The sequence below is a fragment of the Mesocricetus auratus genome, unplaced genomic scaffold (genome assembly GCF_017639785.1).
Source record: "Mesocricetus auratus isolate SY011 unplaced genomic scaffold, BCM_Maur_2.0 Super-Scaffold_6731, whole genome shotgun sequence".
NCBI classification, from domain to species: Eukaryota; Metazoa; Chordata; class Mammalia; order Rodentia; family Cricetidae; genus Mesocricetus; species Mesocricetus auratus.
This window is the reverse complement of record NW_024429185.1, coordinates 10,186,205-10,201,620: the sequence shown is the minus strand read 5'-3', so window position 1 is coordinate 10,201,620 and position 15,416 is coordinate 10,186,205. Positions and strand designations below refer to the sequence as shown.

At 34.7% G+C, this 15,416-nt stretch overlaps 1 protein-coding gene across 3 annotated transcripts in view; it reads left to right on the top strand.

Annotated features, from left to right (window-relative positions):
• Spock3 (SPARC (osteonectin), cwcv and kazal like domains proteoglycan 3) overlaps positions 1 to 15,416 on the top strand; it is a 347,623-nt gene that overhangs the window by 326,018 nt on the left and 6,189 nt on the right. For all 3 annotated transcript variants that reach the window (XM_040742237.1, XM_005075174.3, XM_005075173.4), the window contains 3 exons: positions 1,836 to 1,955; positions 11,227 to 11,448; positions 14,418 to 14,480. In XM_040742237.1, the coding sequence (XP_040598171.1) occupies positions 1,836 to 1,955; positions 11,227 to 11,448; positions 14,418 to 14,480 (405 nt within the window). The remainder of the gene's footprint in view (positions 1 to 1,835; positions 1,956 to 11,226; positions 11,449 to 14,417; positions 14,481 to 15,416) is intronic.

Below are 15,416 nucleotides of genomic sequence, written 5' to 3'. Positions count from 1 at the left end.
AAACTATAAATACAGTCCATAGAGAGACTGTACTTTTTAATATACTTTTACAACATTCCAGTTTCTTATGTGACTTAGTTTCTTTAAATAACTAAAGCCTAACAAAGGTCAAAATATTACAGTTTTTAATATGGCTTAGTTTCATAAAAGATATTTGAGTCTCTGTTAGGACTAACTCTAGTCATCTCTGTGTCCATAAATAGCTTGTGTATGACTATAGATAGGAGCAGAAAACCAGGAATGCTTTTATTTCTTAACTGTTAAAGATACTAGCAAGAGTTTTCCAGGTATGGAAGAACAGAAACACAAGTAGACCAAAGCAAAAAAGCACAAGGTAAAAGAGGCATGAGGTAAAAGAGTCCTATGCTACCTCAGTCAGGAATAACCAAAGACCCAAGTTTGGAGACCCAGCCGTAACAATGGGCATTCTGGCTCTGGGCATGGTTGGAAGCTGGAGCCTTGAGATAGGTTAAAGTGAACTGTGAGTTTTCTGGAGGAGGGGACCAGAGACCGAGCTGCAATTTCATCTTATGGAGTTATTTGAATGTGTTAAGATAAGTAGTTCTCAACCTGTGGGTCATGACCCCCTTCTGGGGGGTCAAATGACCTTTGCAAAGGAGTTGCATATCAGATATCCTGCGTATCAGGTATTGTTTTTATTTTTATTTTATTTTGATTTTTCGAGACAAGGTTTCTCTGTAGCTTTGGAGGCTGTCCTGGTACTACTAGCTCTTGTAGACCAGGCTGGTCTCTAACTCACAGAGATCGACGGCCCTCTGCCTCTCGAGTGCTGAGATTAAAGGCGTGTGCCACCAAAGCCAGGCTGCATATCAGGAATTGTAATTGCAATTTGTAACAGAAACAAAATTGCAGTTATGAAGTTGCAGCAAAATTTATGGTTGCAGATCACCACAATGTGAGGAAATGTGCTCAGAGTCATAGCATTAGGAAGGTTGAGAACTACTAGTTCAAAGAGCAAATTCGTGCCAGCAGCGGTCATTTCAATTAGGGAGCTCCAGGGAATGACCCCAGACCTAAGACCGTCAGGCCAGTGAGAGGTTCTGAGAGTTTTGGCGTAAAGCTCTTAGAATCTTTGACCAGCTCCGTAGAGCATCTCCTATGTCTCAAAATGACTGAAGACACCAGTTGATAAAGGGTTGTCTCCAACCTAATGGGCAGTTCCAGGGGCAAAGAGAGGCAGGGACAATGCAAGCGTCTCAAAGCTTTCAGTGGTGTCATTGCCAGCATAAAGACTCCTGGGCCTTGGCTGAACGGGCCTTACAGATGACTGCTCCAGAGAACTTCCACATCTAACTGGGGCACCTCTGAATCAGGCCCCACAGGTTACCTTGTCTCAGGTTGCCTGTGTGTGACGGCACCTAGGTCTGACTGTCGGGGCAAGAGAGTACGGTAATAGAAAAAGGTCAGAGACGGACAGTGAAAAGAAAAGGCTTCCTGAGAGAAACTGATTACCATGCATGGCCATGGGAACCTCGGATATAGTCTTAGAGTCGCCTGTTAGGGGCGAAGGGTCCAGAACCCTTCCAGGTTCAGTACCATATGTTAGATTATTTAAAAAGTAGCGGTAGAAAGGCAGAAGGTGGAAAGAAAGGGAGGCTTGGTCTGATTTTAGGCACCATGTTTCTTCACAGCGAGAGAGCATTTTGTCACCCAAGTGTGTGGATGGCCAGAATGCCTATAGAGACGGACGAGCAGAAACCACTTCTGAGGTCCAGGAGGGGAACTGAGCAATGGAGTGTTTCAGCAGGGATCTACCCGGTATCCCGCTAAATTTTTGGTATTGCTAAACACCTGTAATATTTCTCTTTCTTTAGCCTGCAGTGACCTGGAATTCCGAGAAGTGGCAAACAGACTTCGAGACTGGTTCAAGGCCCTTCACGAGAGTGGGAGCCAAAATAAGAAGGCAAAAGCCCTGCTGAGGCCTGAGAGAAGCAGTAAGATATTTAAAACGGGATAAAGCTTTTATCTTGAAGATGTGACCTTTACCAGTGAACCTCTCAGAATAAACACACTTGTCAACTTCTATTCTTTACCTACCTATTCTTTCCAGCATGTGACCCTCATTGTTACCACGATGAACAAGACCTCCAGTTCTACTTAGAACTATCAGTATGCAATTTTTGTCAGGATGACAGCAGCATCACACAGTTGTCAGTAATATTCATATTTTTCAAAAAAATACCTTTCTTAACTTTCCTCTAAGTAAGCCATTTTCCACACCTCATAAACACATAAATTAAAAAATTTATGAATCTTAAGACTTGTGAAAAACTAAAATCATCCATGGAAACAAATTTTTTCACTGTGCGGATGTGTATCAATTTTCTTATGAATTTCAGAAACAAATGAAAGACCTGAGGTTATCAAGCTTCAGGCTGAATATCCCAGTGATGTCCCGAGGTCAATAAGCAGACAGTTGGATGCAAACTGCAAGAGATTTATTGTTTACACAGGCGTCTGTAGGCGATTCAGCAGCCTTAGCTAACTGAGTGCGCTGGGCTTTAGGACAGTTTTCTTTTTATATACATACTTTTGGCAAGCAAAGCAATAGGGGTATTGTAAGAAGTGGAGCCACTGCATGTGCAGATCTGGGCAAGCAATAGGGGATTGTAAGAAGCGTGGGCATAACTCATCCTCCCTGGAGAAACCACAAGGTCAAGATTAAACTTATCTTAACAGCCTGCCGGTTTCCTGCACCAGCACTCTGGACCAGATGTTCTTTTTAATCAAACCTTGTTCCTTGTCTAGGACACCTTGGGGAATTTTCCACTGAGGCAACCTTCTGAGTCTCAAAAAGGGGGGGGGTGTATTGAGGTTTTTCACAATTATAGTATTTACTAACACTCTAGGAGAGATGTTGGCATTTGTCTTTGACTATTATAAAATTTTGGGCAGTATTAGTGATTTTCTGTCATTTTTGAGTCTAAATTTACTTCCTAGTAATAGCAAATGAATGTATCTAATTCTCCATCCTGAAGAAAATGTCTGGCTTGGGGAAGGTCCTTCTGAACCAATGCACATTGATTTTTGATAGGTATGAATATTTACAGCGATCTACTGAGTATACATTCTTCAAGAGAGTACATTTTCAAAATGCTCTTTGAGTTCAGTCAGGTCTCTCCCCTCAATCTGGAGCCACACCTAAGGAGAATTGCAGCACTCAGCAAGGTGCCTGCCTCATTACCCAGCTCCATAACTACTATTTTCATTCAGTCTCATTTCCTGAGACTCAGTGAATATGGTCATTGGATTACAAGAAGTTCCTCTAGAGTTGAGTATCTGCCAAAGAAAGGGGAAAATGGGAGGGCACAGAATCACTTAAGAGGTCAATGGAGAACATATTTAAGAAGGACGAATGTTCCCTTTGCAAATCAAAGGCCAAAGCTGGGCTCCAGAGGAGTCAGGTTCTTCAAAGCTCTGAATCAGGACAGCCCCCTAGGAGAATCCTTCCCCATGTCCTCTCTTCAATTTGTTAATCAATTTTGAAAGAGCTGCTTTCTGTTTCCTGTTTGTTAATCTTGCTATTTGAACTACATCTCTTGTTATCTCTTTCCAAAGTGCTAGAATAACAGGCAAGATGCACAGGCTCCAAGTCCTAAGCCATCTTGTTTTGTTTTTTACATTTCTTTCTTAGTATTAATCTATTTAGTCAGCATTACTACTCTTTCAGTTACACTACAGTATATTAAATGCATTTAAAAATTTAAAACACACAGAGTTTGGCTTGATTTAGATATTTTCATATGACAATGAGCAATATCCAGGCATTATGGTCTTTTAATAATTCACTGGGACATTAACATAATGTCTAGAAGATTCTTATGGCATTTTAGGTATTTTATACAGAAAACAAGAAAAACTGAAATTAGAATATCTTTTGAACAGTAGAAAAGATATCTTATAGATTTTTTTGTCATTTCAAGAGAGAAAAACCTAATGTTACTATTATTGTAAGATAACATTTCATATATGGTATGAATCCTTATATATCAAGCATCATTAACCAAGAAGAAGGATCTAGCAATCTTTTCTAAGATGTCATGCATTTTACTTTTGCTTTATATGTTTTGGAGTAACGTGTCAATTTATTATAGGACAAATGATTTCTTTAGCAAACTAATGTCATATATCTTGTATATAGTTTTTTTTCTGGAAGAGTCATACATTCATAAAACTTTAATTTCACTATTTTTTCTTATTTTATAGAGAGACATATGATGTAGATAATTATAAACTATTAGGCATCAGCAGTTTCAGTAGATTTTGTGAATATACATTTTACACTTTTTATAGCCAAATGTTTCTTTGCAGTATGTCTCTTTAATGTAGTGAAATAAACATATTTATTCATGAAGCCTAGTAGCATTCTCTAGGCCATAAAAGAGAGGTAAAATATGTACATTTAAACGAATGCTTTTGTATTTTGTCAATTAGGAAATAGCTGCGAGTTGGCTAGCTAATGTGAGAATATGAATTTAACTTAATAGGGACCTTAGAACTTATTTGATGTTAGTTTAATAAATGCAACTACTGGAATAAATCTTATTCATTTGGATAACAATTATATAATTTTAAACAATAGCAAATTTAATGTTGCTGAAATTGATCAGTACTTTTAAATACTCTTTAAAAAATTGAATCCCAAATCAGCTGCAACATATACTTGCTAATGAATGTATGCTTTTCATTCTAAACCTTTAACTGTTTTACTTAAATAATATTAAATTAGTCTTTTCTGCCAACATTAATTTAAATTACAGATTTTGAATTTTTAAAATCTTTGGATTACTATTCATAGGACAAAATAAACTAATAATTTTATTTTAACTTTAAAAATTGAAAGAGGTAGTTTATATATGTACTTTATATGTGTACTTATTTATAGTAAAGCTTTCCTTAAGAGATGCTATCTAATTTGCTAATATCCATGTCATAGCTGTCATATACAAAACCCACTGACATGGCTAAAAGATATGTACAAAAAGCATTTCACTATCACAGCTGGGAGATACTTGCCTGTTCATAAATTCCAATAATCATTTGTCTAAAAAAATGATTCTGCTTTAAGTTAACCATGGCAGAGAATCATGCTGCATTTGTTACATTTGTGAAAAACAGAACACTTTCCATATTAAATAACCAACTTTGAGATTAATATAGGAATGTTACATGAAGCAGAATGTAGAAAAGAAAAACACCTTCTTACCTTTACTTTTTCTTAAAATTATTGCTTTAAGTTGATTCCCATAAAATTGTTTTCTGTATTGCTGTTTGGTAAATACTGTTAAGGTAAAAGCTTCACCCCAGTCGCTGGCATCTATATATACCCAAAGAGTCTGGAATGTTTTGTTGGAGGCTCCACCCAAGCTCCACTCTTCCATCTCCCTCCAAACCTGTCTGCGTGTCAGACATCCCACCAAATGATGACCCCTCTCCCAGAGGTGCTCAAGACCACTCCCACAGAGTATTTAAACTTTTCCCAAGAGAACAGAATGGTTTTTCCAGTCTCCTTTTTATGTCTCTTCTCTGGGGAACTGGAAGGCAATCCAGGAGCACTGTATCTATTAATCATGTTTTTTTCCTAATTCAGTTTGATTTGGTCTGATTTAGATTGCTGTATCAGTAGGAAGACTTATCCAGGTCTAAAAACTTTTCGAATACAAGTAGATATTATTGGCACCCACAGTGACTTGGTTACATCATTGGTACATTACTCGGTACAGGGCTGTGTAAGGACTCAGTATGCATGCGCGAGCTTCTGCTTTTAAGTGAGCATCTCCATGTGGACTCTCTCTCTACACTCTTCTCTTACTCCCTTGCTCTATTCTTACCCCCCAGGCTCCAGTCCCCAACTCATCTCTCTCTCTCTCTCTCCCTCTCTCTCTCCCTCCTCCCTCTCTTTCTCCCCATCTCACTCTCCTGCCACTGTAATAAACTATGGTTAATGTACTCTCTATGGCTCGATGGCTTGTGCTCCATAGCTCTGGTCTTCTTCCATCTCCTGCCTACTGTAATAAACTATGGTTAATGTACTCTCTATGGCTCATGCTCCATAGCATTGATCTTTTTCCATCTCTTGCCTTGTTTAAATTTAAACAAAAGAACAACATTTGGTGCATTTCTATTAGATGTAACTTCAGATATATATGTATACATATACATATATATATTCTCATTAATATTAAGTATCTTAACATAAATTGAGGAGCAAACATACAAGAAAGATCTGAAGTGCATGGCTTACTGACTAAATGAGGAAGTATTTGTTTTATTATTTATAGTTTTCCTTTGAGACACATACTTGCCTCAGCTAGCCTCTGTCAAAGTTGCATTCTGCTGAAGCATTTGCTACATTAGAGCCGTGTTTTGAAATTTTGAATGGGGATGGATTAAAAAATAACAGGCTATGCCTTTCAATGGAAGCAATGTCAAGATGGCACAACAACCAGGGAGTGGCAAGGTTATTGCACACAACCCTTAGAACCATGAAGAAAGAGTTCAGACATATATTGCAAATGTATAATCTGATTTGGCAAAAGAGAATTAACAAGTTCAGAAAAATCATTTGTAGATGTTAAAGAGATCAGTGCCATTGAAAACAAACCTGATGTTTCTTGGTGGCCCCATAGGAAAGGTCACTTAAGGCAAAATCCATCAAAATCTCCAGCTGTTGGAAATGCATATTTATTTTAAAGAAGAGAACCTCAACTGAGAACATTGCTGAAAAGTTTTCTCCTCAAAAATGACCACACAGGGAATGTTTAAAAAAAAAACAGTTTGTTCAGACCACTATAATTGTGATGAGAGACAACCAGACTAGGTATTGAACTATTAGGAGAACATAAATACATTATCTACAGGGTGCTGACTGTGCAGATATACATTGTAAGAATTAAGAGATAGTGTAGCTTTGCATGGATGCTCCAGACAGGGGAAGCCAGGAGTTGAATTACAAGGTAATAGTCCCTAGAGGGAGGCCTTGAGAGGTCATTCTAAGAAGAGGACAACTATGCTTCACCCAAGTTACCAGAATGTTGGAGTTTCTAGGGCCCAGGAAAACAGTAGGAATGGTGAGAGATCCAGACCATGGAGGGTTTTGTATGTTGCAGATCGCAGAACTGGAACCCATATGAAGCTTTCATAATTCTCAGATTCAAATATAGAATTGCTGGGTTTGGAATTTCCCTGCTGGGTTTCAGCCTTACTTCCATCTAATCTTTATTTGCTTTCCTCCTATTCCTCATTTTAAAATGGTAACATGAATCCTGTTCCGTTGGATGTTGGATGTAGATGCATGCAACCATATGTTAACTCATAGTCAAGAGTTAGCCTTGAGTCAAGAGAGTGACTTCCATTGGGAACCTTTGAACAGTCTTGAGACTGAAAATAAATGAATGGACTGTTGAACAGGCTAAACACATTTTACATTCGGGGCCCTTTGGTGGAAACGGGAGAGAATTTATCATTTAAAAGTGATCTATTTGGCTGTGAATGTGTCAAGGAATGGACTTGTGCTTAATCTTCATTATGAACTAGCCTGGATTTAAAACCACCTCTGAGACACACTACTATGGGAGTATTTCCAGGGATATTTCTCTTAAAAAAGAAAGTCCCACCCTGAAGGTGGAAAACACCATTCCGCCAACTAAGGCTCTGAACAGAATAAAAAGCAGAAAGAAAGGGGAGCTCAGTATCTGTGCTTATCTCTCTCTGGTTCCTGATTGTGGCCACAATGTGAAAAACTCTTCATCCTGAAATCAGTTAGAAGTGCTTTTTGGCACTATGCCTTCCTTGCTGTGATGGACCATACCCTCAGTCTACAAGCTAAAACACACCCTTTCTTTCCCTCCTATTGTCAGATGCTTTCACACAGCAAAAGTGAAGTAACTAACACATCAGTGGCATCCAGTAGCAGAAAGGCAGAACTCTACCAGAAACAGGACAGAAGTAAAGTCATGTGCTGAGCTTAATTGTGAAAATGTGTGATTCTGTTTAAGTGTTATGACACCCTGAATATGAAATATGGTTGCATGAAGAATGGAGAAGTTGCTTGTCTGACTTACTCACTCACTATCAATCAACATTGCTGAGTATGTTACTTGAGTTACACATCTGACATTTATGATATAGCTTTGAAACAGGTAATAATAGTAGGTTTCCCCATTAAGAAAATATTAATGGTTAGTTGACAAAATGATATCACAGCCTTGACAAGCAGATTATAAGCCAATGTAGAGAAGGAATACTTTGCTTGAGTCTTGACTAATATGAGCTTTCACAGTGTATTGGTTTAAATCAACAAAATGCAATACTGTCATAACTTTTTAAAGAAATTGTGCAAATTGATAAAATTTTTAATTATCTTTGTTATAATTTTCAAATAAGAGAAAGTATATATATACACATATATATGTGCGTGTTGTGTGTTAATATATTATTCCAGTTACTAAAAATAATATCTATAAAAGGGCAATATTGAATACTAAAAACATGAGAACTTTATGATTGTCAGGTGAAGAATATGGACTTCCTTTCTTTTTATTGTGTTCTGATTTCAAGGATAATGTTAGTTTGAGGTCTTTGTTACTTGTGTGTTTGACTTATATGTCAAAATATTTTTCAATCTAAAAGAATTAATAGCAGAAGAACTATGCTGGAAATCTTTTTAATAGGTTCATGGTACTATGAAAGTAGTATGGCATTAACTTCACTTTATCAGTGTGGAAAGCATGATAGAGATGAGCATCATATGCAAAACCCTCAGATAAAGAGCCTTTCCCTCAGATTGGATGATGTCTTACATCGCTTCTCACACACCAAATGTTCTTCACAGTGAGAGAAAATGATGGAATTACTTCAACCCCCAGGGTATGTGGAGGCATTCTAATTGCTTACCAAGATATAGCTCACTTTGTGTCATGCTGTCCTCATGTTGAGAGGAAGATTGAATTTGGAATCAGATGGCTTAAAAATAATACCCCATTTTAATGAAATAGGAGCCTTCTAGGTATAACAGGGACGTTCATCTCTTGAAAACAAAGATCTAAAGTTAAGTGATAAATCTGCTTTCTTCATTTCAAGTAATAAAATGAAACAACCAGATCATTGCTTATTTTGGTGTTTCTAATTATTGAAACATCTGGCATTTTCTTCTTTTATTAGGAAGATGTAACTTTCTCTATGACGAGATTTATTTACGTATCATAGCACTACTGAAGTAATTTCCTAAAGTAGTACTGTTTTGATTTTGATCAAAGAATATTTAATATTTGCCAATATTGTACTCCTATATATCTTAATGTATAATTATAAAATCAATATACATGTAAGTTATTTAAAGTAATAAACCTATTACATTACATTATTCCTCAAGAAATGATCCCTAACTAAAAGAGTTTATTGTTTTCAGTATAATTTTAATTAAGAATTTGAACCTAGTTTGAAGTAAATGGCTAAAAATATCCCCCCAAATTATACATTATCCCTAACAATTTGGAGAATGGAAATATAAAACCACTTTGAAATGCCAGCTTACATCAATCATAATGGCAAAGATGAATATAACAAACCATTGCTTCAGAAAAATATTATTGAATATTTGATCAGTAGGTATCTTGAAATATTCAAGAATTAATAGCTAAAATGAAGAGAAATGTATAAATTAAATGTAAGTAATGTAAAAAAAATCATTATTTGTGATAGTTTAATGTATTGAATTGTAATGTGAATATCTGATATTTATTATATCTGATATGTGACCCACAGGCTGAGAAAAGCTGCTCTACAGGAACAAGGACTTTGCTTCTACCTGCTTTTAAAAATTTCATTTTTTATTATTTGTTTAAGTAAATTCAACTATAATGTGTTGTTTTTATTTGTAGTTATTTGCTTGCTATTTTCAAGTTTCATGTTCTAGAAGATTCTTCTTTCTGTGATTAGATAAATTTTATTATTTATAGACATATTTTCACTGTTCCTTGAGCCATCTCTTCTATCACATACTCTTCCTTCTAACTCTGTTCATTTAATTATTTCTGTATTAGTCTGTAGCTTTTTTTGAAGTCTTTGTTTTCCCCCTTTTCCCTAGATTTCTGTCTTTTCTCAGAGACTCTGCCCCTGCTTTAATGTTTGAGCCCTCTATAGTTCAGCACTCAAGATATTTTCCCAAGTTTTTCTTAGTGATAGAATCATTTCATTTTTTAATCTGTTCTCTGACTGGAGAGTGGCATGATATCCATCTCTTTTCTAAGAAATTAAGGACTTCTTTGGGAGATAAAAAGGCATGTGGATGTAACTTAATCTTTTTTCCATGCTCACCTTTGATTCTCAGTTTACTTTTTTCTGTGTTCTTGCCTTGTCATCCCTCAGATCTTTGTATGAGCCATGTGGAAAGATGTTCGTAAGGGAATGAACTTATTTACGTGGCTTCCACAAGTTACCTGTGCTTGTGGTGGCTCTCCTCAGCTTTTACCAACTCATGAAGAACTTTAATTGGATTCTTCTTATTAATTTGTATGGCATTTCATATCCATATAAGCAAGTTCTTACACCGTATCTCCAGATGGATTAACTGTATCTTTTTTTTTATAACTATGGGGTAATATTCCAATGGTTCAAATCACTGGAGATATTTGATGAAAGATAGGACTGATGGCTTGTGAGGTTAGCGGATGGCCCATGTCTCATAGTACATAGCTTGGATACAAGCAAGTGCTGTCCTCTGTGAGCCCTACTACCCTCCAGTGTACCCTGCTGCCTTCCTTTATAGCACATTGATAATTGTAAACATCACCACAAAAGAAGCTGAGGTCAGAATGAGTAATATTGCATCATAGCTATTCCTTCTCTTCTTAACATTTTGTGTAAATTGCTATATTCTCCATAGTTTTATCAAGACACTGGATTTATACAAATTATTAAGTAGTTTGTGTTAGTAATGATTCTGTGGAAACAATATTCTTCATTTCTTCATATAAAAATGGGTTTCATCAGCTGTTGTGGTTCTATAATATATTGCAATTTATGATGATCCAGTAAGTATCTGAGAAGCTTAAACAGTGACTAGTATAAGTAGCATATAATTGAAAAACCACATTCCATGGAATAATGACTTCCACTATGATCTTACCCACTGTGTTGATGTATTTTGCTTTCTGACAGTGGTTTCTTGCATACTAAACTAATCATGCTCTCTTTTGCATGTAGGATTTGATACCAGTATTTTGCCAATTTGCAAGGATTCACTTGGTTGGATGTTTAATAGACTTGATACAAACTACGACCTGCTATTAGACCAGTCAGAGCTTGGGAGCATATATCTTGATAAGAATGAACAATGCACAAAGGCATTCTTCAATTCTTGTGACACTTACAAGGACAGTTTGATATCAAACAATGAGTGGTGCTACTGCTTCCAGAGACAGCAAGGTAAAAGTATGGTTACTGTGGTGGAATTACTTGACATGCATTTCAAATTTCATCTTTGCCTTCATAATAAAAAAATATTACTACTACCCAGTGCTTCACTCATATAGTAATTTCTTCTAATTTGAATGCTAAATGAAAGAACAAATTTGCACCATATTGAACAAAATAATTGTGCTAAATATACAAGTATTCTAAATAAGTTTGAAATAGTAATTAATATTTTATATTAATGTATTTCATTATAGTTTCCATTATGAACAAGCAAGCAGCACACAGAGATATGAGAACACAGATATTAAAAGTAATCATTGAAATTAATTTGCTATCTGCTTTGCCCACAGTGTAAAATAAATGGGGTTTTTATCAATATACTGTGGGGTTTTAATGTTCCATTTTGTGATCTTATTAAATGAGTTGCGTGAACATCGGCGTTTGCTGAGAAGTTATTTTTACTCATTTTATTTTCAGAATTACTTAGTCTTTCAATCTTTCCCAAATAGTTTAGCTTGTTAAAATTCACTAATAAGAGAATATTCCTAAACTATGCAGAGAACAAAGGAAAAGCAGTGATGTTCTTTGAATACCCTTTAAAATAAATTATGCATTTTAATTAAAATATAATTGCATCACACACCCTTTTCTCTTTCTTCTGCTTAGTTCCTTCCAGATACACTTCCCTCAAGCACTTCCAACATTAATTGTGATAAAAATGCACTTTCAATTTAGAATCATACTTCCAGAGTGAATTCAATCATGGTATACATTAAACACATTCAGGGAAACACACATAAAAGTTCACACACTGTAGTAAATATTTGGAAAACTAAGGAATCATTGTTATATTGCTGCTAACAGAATCAACTGGAAACAGAGTTGATATGGTGGAGCCTGTATTGACTGTACTTTTAAACATGGTGAAACGAACAAGATATTTAAAATAGAACAATGTTTACCATAACCCACACGGAATTGTAAGTATTGCTCGGATGACTAAATTATGTACATTTAGCAATAGTTCAGAAATTAGGGAGAAGAAAATAATTGTCTACACACTGACAAGAAGTGAATCAACCCTGTGTTTAGCTGCGGAGGAGGCCTTAACTGTCTGTAAACCAATTTAAGTTAAAAGGATTTGGATCAGTGGAGAAGTTGAGAGGATCTGGGAAGAACTGGGAGAAGGGAAACCATAATTATCAGAATATGTTTTCTTTTAAAAAATATTTTCAATAAAAACAAAATAACAAAAAATTAGTTTTCATTTACTTCATTAAATATTTTAAATTGCACACACTCATGAATACACATCACTGGGCTGATTACATAAACAATCTATGTCTATAATGACATTCTAGTCATTAACAGCTAGTGTACTTCAAATAGTAAGTACAATGAGCAAATTAAGTATATTATCATTAAAATGCAGATGTCTGCGCTTTTCTGTATATTAACAGTGGCTATTTTGGCTTAGCTACTTATTATAATATATCTTTCATATTTATTCATGATCATTGAAAAATACATAGATGTGAACACACATGTGAAAATATACAAAGCTGAATTAATTGAGTCTGGGAAAGGATTTGAATTGAAATTATTAACAATTTAATTTGGAAAATTATTTTTAAAATAGTTTTTAAAAACATTCAAAAGTAGCAGGGATTTCAGGTGTATATCAGCATAAATCTCCATATTATTTAGTAAAATAAAAGAAATCCACTTCTCACTGACACCACTTTAAAGAACTGTTCTTAATTAAGATTTGAAAGCTTGACTAATGTCATGTCAGTAAGATGAGACTAAAATTTTTATTTGACCAATCAGTGTATCTTGATTTGTATTCTTTTTTTTAAGGAAAAGTTAAATCACATCAACTTAAAGATGAGCTGCAACAATAAAGAAGTTACTAAGTATTTGAAAACAAATTACTTTTTATTTCCTTATTATATGATCTTTTTGGCCTCATATGCTGGACTAGATAATATACAACCTAAGCACATTACTTTTCTTACTACTATGCTTTTTAATGACTCAATTATTTTTCAGGTGGCATAATAAACAACTTCAAAATTAATTGGATTATAATTTTTATATTTTACCTTTTTTCTGAGAGTACAGAGTGAAGAAAATTAAGAATTATTTTGATATTTTAGTGTTCTGTGACAGCCGTAGTTCTTTTCATTCTCTATCTATGTGAAGGATAAAAATTGTTCATTTGTTCTGGTAGTATTTAAAATTTCAATAATACCTACTGTATTACAACTATTCAGACTATTCAATTTATTCACACACCCATGTTCATTTAAATCACAGATTGTACTGACAGACATAATATGTACTTACAAATTGACTTGAGTTCTCTAAGATTTTTTGAATCACGATTTATGGCAGGTTATATTATATTTTCTTTTTAAACAACTAACACACTTGAAGGCTGTGCAGAAACTAAAGACTAAGGTACAACAGTAACATTATACAAAAACAAAATAGATAAATCTCACTGTAACTGGAAAAAAGAAGTATCCTTTTCGTTGACTAATTTGGATTGAAAAACTATTTCTCTGTTACTCTATGACATATGTTGAATGAGAGGGAGATGATTTAGATTTTGGTTAGAAATTAACTAGATCTAGACATTTTAAATGTAAAAAGTAAGTGTATTCCCTCTTCTGTATCTATGTTGTTTTCATTTCACATGAAATTTCCGTCATTCTAACAAAATCAGGAAAAGTTACTATTGCTAGCACTTGGTAAATTGTTACATTCCATCATGTATTTATACACAGATATTTCTGTGCACATGTTTATCATGATAATGTCTACACATATATATCCATGTGATAACATGACAACAAATGGATAGCATGTATCTTCTCATAAAATGAGAAGCTTCGTGTGCGGTTGATAGCTTGGCAGGTACACATTGCTTGTTTAACTAAATTCCTGAAGTATTGGGTTTAATGTCTTTACAGACCCACCGTGCCAGACAGAGCTCAGCAACCTTCAGAAGCGACAAGGGATAAAGAAGTTCCTAGGTGAGTCACAGATCATTCTTCTGGAAGCTTTATTGCTTGTATAAATAACCACAGGGAAACAGAAACATAAAATCAATATTAATCCAACAAAGACAGACTGCATTAAATTTCATTAGCAAAATTTATAGACTTTTGGAAAGTCATTGAACTTACTTTTTTCCCTCACATATGGAAAGATATAATTTCTGTTTTATTACTCTAATATCATATTCATTTTGAAGGATAAGTACAAAGGAGATTTAAGCAATGCAAAATTTAAGAATCAGCAGAAATGTCTCTTTCTGCAGTTAAATGTTTAAGAATTGATGGCATCATATGTGACCACCCATATGAAATATAAGTAGGTGATTACATACATGGTGTGAAAATAACACTAGTTTAGAAATCTGAGCAGGAATTTTAGTGGTTCTCCTTAGTAAATTTCCAACTGTAGCTTTCAGTAAATAAATTTTGATATATAACTAAGTGGGTAGAGAGACGACAGGCAGATAAAAGGTGAGATGATAATTGAATATTTTAGCCAAAGTCATAAAATATTTGACTATTTGGCTATCTATATCACAATGCCATTATATTTCCTTATAGCACACATTATTAATAAATTCCATTTGAAATAATTTTAAATTGGAAATATTTTGAACATAGAGAATATATTCTATGCATCCTTCACCTATCTCTTTCCATTACTTTCTTTTCATGCTGCAAATAATTATAGTTCATTTGTTAAAAGCTAATAAATTATTATTGCCACAATACGACTTGGATTTGACCAGTTCTGCTGTGGTTTATATTTTAGAATCATAAGTGCATATTTGCATTTTCACATTATGCAGCATATTGTGAGTGCATGTTGAAGCATTCATATGTTAAGACTGTGCAATGTCTCGTCTCTCAATTTGATTAATACGTATTATTTTATATAGTATCCATGCAATT